At 44.6% G+C, this 5706-nt stretch overlaps 1 protein-coding gene across 3 annotated transcripts; it reads left to right on the top strand.

Annotated features, from left to right (window-relative positions):
* Positions 1-73: 73 nt before the first annotated feature.
* Positions 74-5556, top strand: HSDL1 (hydroxysteroid dehydrogenase like 1). Of its 3 annotated transcripts, none has more exons than XM_014269694.3 (5): positions 74-206; positions 1013-1245; positions 1879-2324; positions 4159-4386; positions 5272-5556. In XM_014269694.3, the coding sequence occupies exons 2-5, from the start codon at positions 1026-1028 to the stop codon at positions 5344-5346; spliced, it is 969 nt and encodes a 322-aa protein (XP_014125169.1). In that variant the 5' UTR covers positions 74-206; positions 1013-1025; the 3' UTR covers positions 5347-5556. The 3 variants fall into 3 exon arrangements, with proteins under 3 accessions (XP_014125169.1, XP_074407106.1, XP_026651491.1); XM_074551005.1 differs by lacking the exon at positions 74-206 and adding an exon at positions 279-416; XM_026795690.2 differs by lacking the exon at positions 74-206 and adding an exon at positions 457-690.
* The last annotated feature ends 150 nt before the right edge of the window (positions 5557-5706 follow it).

A 5706-nucleotide genomic window follows, 5' to 3' on the forward strand; every position in this document is an offset into this window, starting at 1 on the left:
TGCCTTTTTCAGACAAAATGTCCGCAGGCTTTAGCCGGCGGCAGGCGAAGGACGGAGCAGAGCTCGAGCCGCGGCTGCCGCCTCAGCCGTGGCCATGGCGACGCCGCGCGCAGCCCCACAAGGCCCCGCGGCCGCTCCCGGCGGCCCTGCGCGGCGCAGGCGGCGGCGGGCGCGGGCAGCGCGGCGGGCCCGGCCCGGCATCGCGGGTGAGGCGCCGGCGGGTCAGGGCCGCGCCGGGGGTGGGTCCGGCCGAGACAGCCCGCGCCAGGGAGGGCTCCCGGCCGGGTCATTCAGAGCCGGGGCTGGGCGAGAGGCCTCGGGCGGGGCCAGCTCGCTGGGGCCGCGCGGAGACGGCGCGCCCGGAGCCCGCTGTCCGCCCTGGGCGAGGGGCGGGCGGGGTGTGGCGGTGCCGGGAGGTGCGTCCGGTGCTGCCGAGGAGAGGACGGATTTGTGTTTGGTTAAAATACGTATTAAGTAGTGAAAGCGTGAGGCACAGCCAGCGCGGTGTGCGTGATGCGCTGCACCGTGCCGTGGCTCAGGGACAGCGGCAGATGCGGTGCTTTTGAGCGCGCTGGGCACTGACGCGCTGTCTGTGAGCCTGCTTTGTCTCTATGTAGCTGTTTGTCCTTGAAAGAGCCTGGTGTTTCTTTGTGTCTCAGCTCTCCTGTGCTGGTTATCCTTGCCTCTCTTGTAGGTAACTTTTCATCTTCCAACATTGGTTTTCACTTGTTCAGTTTCTGCTTTAATTGTTTTATTTACAGAATCGTTGATCATTGTTGTTGCAGTATAACTGATTAATAGCTCAACCCTAGGAAAAGGAATAAACAGTACCGAAACCAGTGAGGTTGGTGGTAGGTGACACCCAAATTTTAGCACACTGACTTGTGGTTTTTCTGCATCAAAACAGTGCTCAAACTGTAAAATGCTGTATCTCAAAATTATCCATACAGTCTGAAAAGTTTACATGGGTCAGGAGGCAATTTTAATTGCCTGTGTCTTTTTTCTTTTTCAGGCTTGTGATCACCATGGCTGCAGTGGATCGATTCTCCCTCTTGTACCGAGAAATCAGTCGCTCCTGCAGTGTCTATGTAGAAGCCCTGGCTATTGTTGGAGCTTGGTACACAGTCAGAAAGGTTGTGTCGCTGGCCTTGGACACTTACAGTGCGCTCAGGCTGCACGTGATTCCAAGGCTGAGTGGGGAGGTTGATCTGGTCAAGAAGTACGGGAAGTGGGCGGTGGTCACGGGTAAGAGATGGTGAATTTCCTTGTGTTTATGTGACAATGTAACATACTGTGCCAGTACTGTGAAACTTGGTGGCTTGTGATGCTGGGTGAGCTTTATATCTATCACAGGCTGGAGCCTGTATGGTCTCTGATTGCAGGTTAATCTGCCTGAGCAGTGGCTGTTGTTTATTGCCTTTATAAATGAATTCTTCAGGAGATGGGCAAGCTAAGTGAGTTGATGGACTGCTGAGAAAGAATCACAGCAATTGTTGCCCAAATTTGCAAGGTACCTCTTGATCAGCTGCCAGTGTAGACAGGAATGTAGACAAGATCCTCTTTTTGCTGTGGGGTATTCATATGTGCCCTAGTTCTTCAGCAAGGTTTGAGTCCTCTACCTCTGACATCCCTGCCTTTCATTAAGGTTCTCCTTTGAGCTCTCTCTTGTTGTCATGGAAAATATAAAACTTTTATGAGGGGAATTGCAGAAGATGGTTGACAGTGTTGTCTTTACTGTTGTGTCTTTGAATTCAATATATTTAGTGCCACATGATCTCAGAAAAAGGAATAAAGCTATAATTGAGAGAACTGTCAAGAGAGAAGGCTGGTGTTGCTCAGTTTTTCACTTGTGTGTTCTATTGCTGTTTTCTCTTGCAGGTAGCACAGATGGCATTGGGAAGGCTTATGCTGAAGAGCTGGCAAAGCGTGGTGTCAACATCATCTTAGTCAGCAGAAGCAAAGAGAAGCTGCAGGCTGTCTCCAGGAGCATATCTGAAACCTATAAAGTGGAAACAGATTTCATAGTAGCTGATTTCAGCAAGGGGCGTGAGCTTTACCCAACCATTGAGGAGGCTCTGAAAGACAGAGAAATTGGGATTTTGGTGAATAATGTGGGAATACTTTATGACCACCCAGACTATTTTACTAATCTGTCTGAGGATTTGCTATGGGACTTGATCCATGTAAATATTGCTTCTGCTACCATGATGACACATATTGTGCTGCCAGGCATGGTAAAGAAGAGGAAAGGGGCAATTGTGAACCTTTCTTCAGCATCCTGTTGTCAGCCAACACCGATGCTCACAGTCTATGGAGCCTCTAAAGTAAGTTGGGCTGTAGTGTTAAATGGCATGCACTGGAAACACATTCAGCAAGGATGTCAAAATACTTGAATGTTTCTAGGGGTTTGCTTAAATTTTGGAGGTGAATGATACATGTGTTATGCAGGAAACTCTCCATCCTCACCAGTACTGGGCTTTGAACCAGTCAGTGCTCTTGGATTTTGTGTGAAGTGTAGCATAACAGTTGTTCTAGGAGAAATGTTGCCTTTCTCAGATGCACAAAGCAGAGAAGCAATTCTGTGGGCCCTGTTGAAAGGGTCAAGAATTTAATCTCTCTCCAGCTGAACTGTGCACATACCTCAAGTCTTGCATACCAATATTTAGTAGCAGAAAGGGCTATACTCATGCTCAAGCCACCACTGTGACACAGAGCGTGGCCAAATCATGTAATACCAAGGAGTGTTGTGGCATATTTGGGGACAAGTGAAAAGAGCTCCCCCATAATTGTCCTTCCTGAAGAGATCCAAGCAGTAATGAATAGGACTGGGCAGCTGGCTGATGCTGGAAGAATGAATGCTCATGGTGATGGTGAATTTACCCTGCATGGCATGCTGCTGAATCCACAAAAGCAGCTGGGATTGTGAAGGATCTCACCTAGATCCAATGTCTAAACACAAGTGGTTATTGCTCCCAGCTGTCTGTGGCTGCCCTCTGTTGTAGCCTTGCTCCTGACATAGCTCTTTTATTTCCTTTAGCTTGGAGCAAAGCCAGCTCTTAAAACCCCAAGGTGTAAAACTCCTTGCAGACTTCCTTCAGTGTGGAAACTGGCTTCCAGTTACTGGTTCTGTGCAGAGTATCTGCCCCTTTGATTTTGTCAAGTGTTTGTAGAACTGCACTCTGAATTAAAACAATTAAAAGGCTTGAATGAGAAAGAAGAATCACAAATGTTCCAAAGTTTTTTGATTTAGCTGAGGTAATTAATCCATATGCTAGGTCAGCAATCCAGCTTTAAGCCTGGCCTCTGAACACAAGTGAGAACAGGCTGCTGTAACATCCTAAGCCTCTTTGTGTGCTAACAATGAACAATGCTTGAAGTGGTTGCTTAATTTTCCTAAAGCAGCTGTAAGAGAGTTTGTACAAGATGCTTTCCCAACAAACTGTTGGGGAAACCTTTTGCAAGGCTGGTTGGAAGCAGCAAGATATCTGCTCACAAGCTGAGTCTAAAATGCTCTTTCAAAGGGAGAACTGGCTGTGTGGCACAGCAGGGAAGGCATCAGTGTTGCTGCCCTGATAAGACTGAGCCAGGCTCATTTTTCAGTCTGATTCCAGCAGTCCCAGTTACCAGCCATGTGCTTTTCTTGTTCTGTAAAAGTAAAATGAGCTAAAGGGGCTAATGCAGATACATGTTAATGAATCATTTTGCCTCAGAGAGTCCCAGGAAACAGCTAACCTGGCTTCTGGAGAATGAATGCAAAATTCACCTGTAAATGTATTAAAGAATGGGACTTCATTTTTTTTCTTCTGACAGTAGTAGGTAGAGCTGTCTGTAGAGTATCCTTGCAATGCCCCCAGACCAGATAAGGTGTTTTAGATAAAATAAATGTTTTTGTATTATTCTTAAGCAGAAATTGTCAGATTGTGATAAGCAGTCACTTTGTCCTGCAAGTTATTGTACCGTGGCAGGTTTATAGCAAATAACACAGAGAAGAGTTGATAATACTTCAGAAAATCATATTTTATACTATTAATATTTATTAAAGCTGGTGCAAAAAATATGTTAAAACTTTTCTGTAATTTTAATAAAACTTTGTCATGAGATTTCATTGTTTAAGAAAAAAAAGAAAAAAAAAGTGTCTTTCTGCTTTTGTTTTTCTAGAGCTACTTGGACTATTTCAGTAGAGCACTACATTATGAGTGTGCCTCTAAAGGAATTTTTGTTCAGAGTCTAACACCATTCATTATTGCTACCAAAATGGTATCATTCAGCAGCATTATGTCAAAGAGATCTATTTTTTTTCCTACTGCTGAAGAATATGCAAGTCATGCTGTTTCTACTCTTGGGTTATCCATAAGGACTACTGGTTACTGGAAGCATGCAATACAGGTAATGGAATTCATGAAACTATTTCATGTTTGTCAGTAGAAGTAAGTCAGCTGTTTACTTTCTTAGGAGGCTGAATGAAAACTTCTCATACTGCAAAAGTGTAATATATATTGTAGACTTTAAGGCTTTGTTATTTTCCCAGTAGTTCTGCTTTATAAACGTATGCTTGGGCATGCTTACTTTAAGATCAGAGAATGAATCCAATTCTCCCTTGAAATGTGTAGCAGAAATGGGAAAGTGACAAGTTTTTACTGAAAAACAGAGTATCTCATTTCTCTTGGGGTGTTGCTGACTGGGCAATTGTTTCACTGTCTTTGTAAACAGAAATAGCTTTTTTCAGTCTTAACATATTGAGCATATTTGTGCTTTGGGAAAGGGTGGGTAGGGAGGATGGAATAATAGCAGGAAAAACTCTGTATTTTCCTCCATTTGTTAGGGTTTTGATTTTTGGGGCACACTTTATCATGCAGTTTTTTTCATGTTGGTCACATCTCATGTATCCTACTGAGTGGCTTCCTATGGCATTGGGTTGACTAGATGGAAATGAAGAAATGGGGATTAGTCCAAAAGGAATAAAAGAGACAGGATGCATTCTGGCAAAATGTGGCAATTAATGGAAGTGGACAGAATGGCTGTTGTGAACTTAATCAGGTCAAGATTCAGTATTTATTTGCAGAACTGCTCAGCTGTGAGTGCTACATCTGAAACAGCTGAGTATGTGTGCTTCAAGGGGCTGAATTTAAGGCTTAGTTGATGATATTCTATCACATTTTGCTTTGCTTCAGTAGTGATTTGAGAAATTGTTTATTTTAATGGAATCTTACTCTGTCCCTTTCTGTCATTTTCTTTTTTTCTGTTCCCTTTTCTCCCTGTGCCTCACCTCAGTGGACGCTGGGCGAGTGCCTGCCGGAGTGGATGTGGGCATGGTTTGCTGTGTACTTGAGCAGAATTGTACGCTAGCAAGGTTTGGCAGCCAAAGCGAAATAGGAGTGGCTCGATGTCCCACGAGACAATTCTGATGAGTGCTGCAACAATGTTTAATGGACCTTGGAGGACTTACTGTAACTTATCCATACCTTGTTAAGCAAGCTACGTAACCTAGACAACAGAAGTCTGGATCCTCTCTGTATCCTTGTATTAAAATAGCTCCTTTGCTGCTTTCCTTTATGAGAGAGCGCTGATGTTCCTGATGTTAATCTCTACTCACTTTCACATTGCGATAATAGGGCAGGAGCAGATACACTGTTATTTCTGTCATAAGTGACAGTCCCTCACATAGTGCTACATGATGTCCATTTGTAACGTTGAGAGAATTTGAGA

Source organism: Zonotrichia albicollis, chromosome 13 (assembly GCF_047830755.1).
Source record: "Zonotrichia albicollis isolate bZonAlb1 chromosome 13, bZonAlb1.hap1, whole genome shotgun sequence".
Taxonomy (NCBI): domain Eukaryota; kingdom Metazoa; phylum Chordata; class Aves; order Passeriformes; family Passerellidae; genus Zonotrichia; species Zonotrichia albicollis.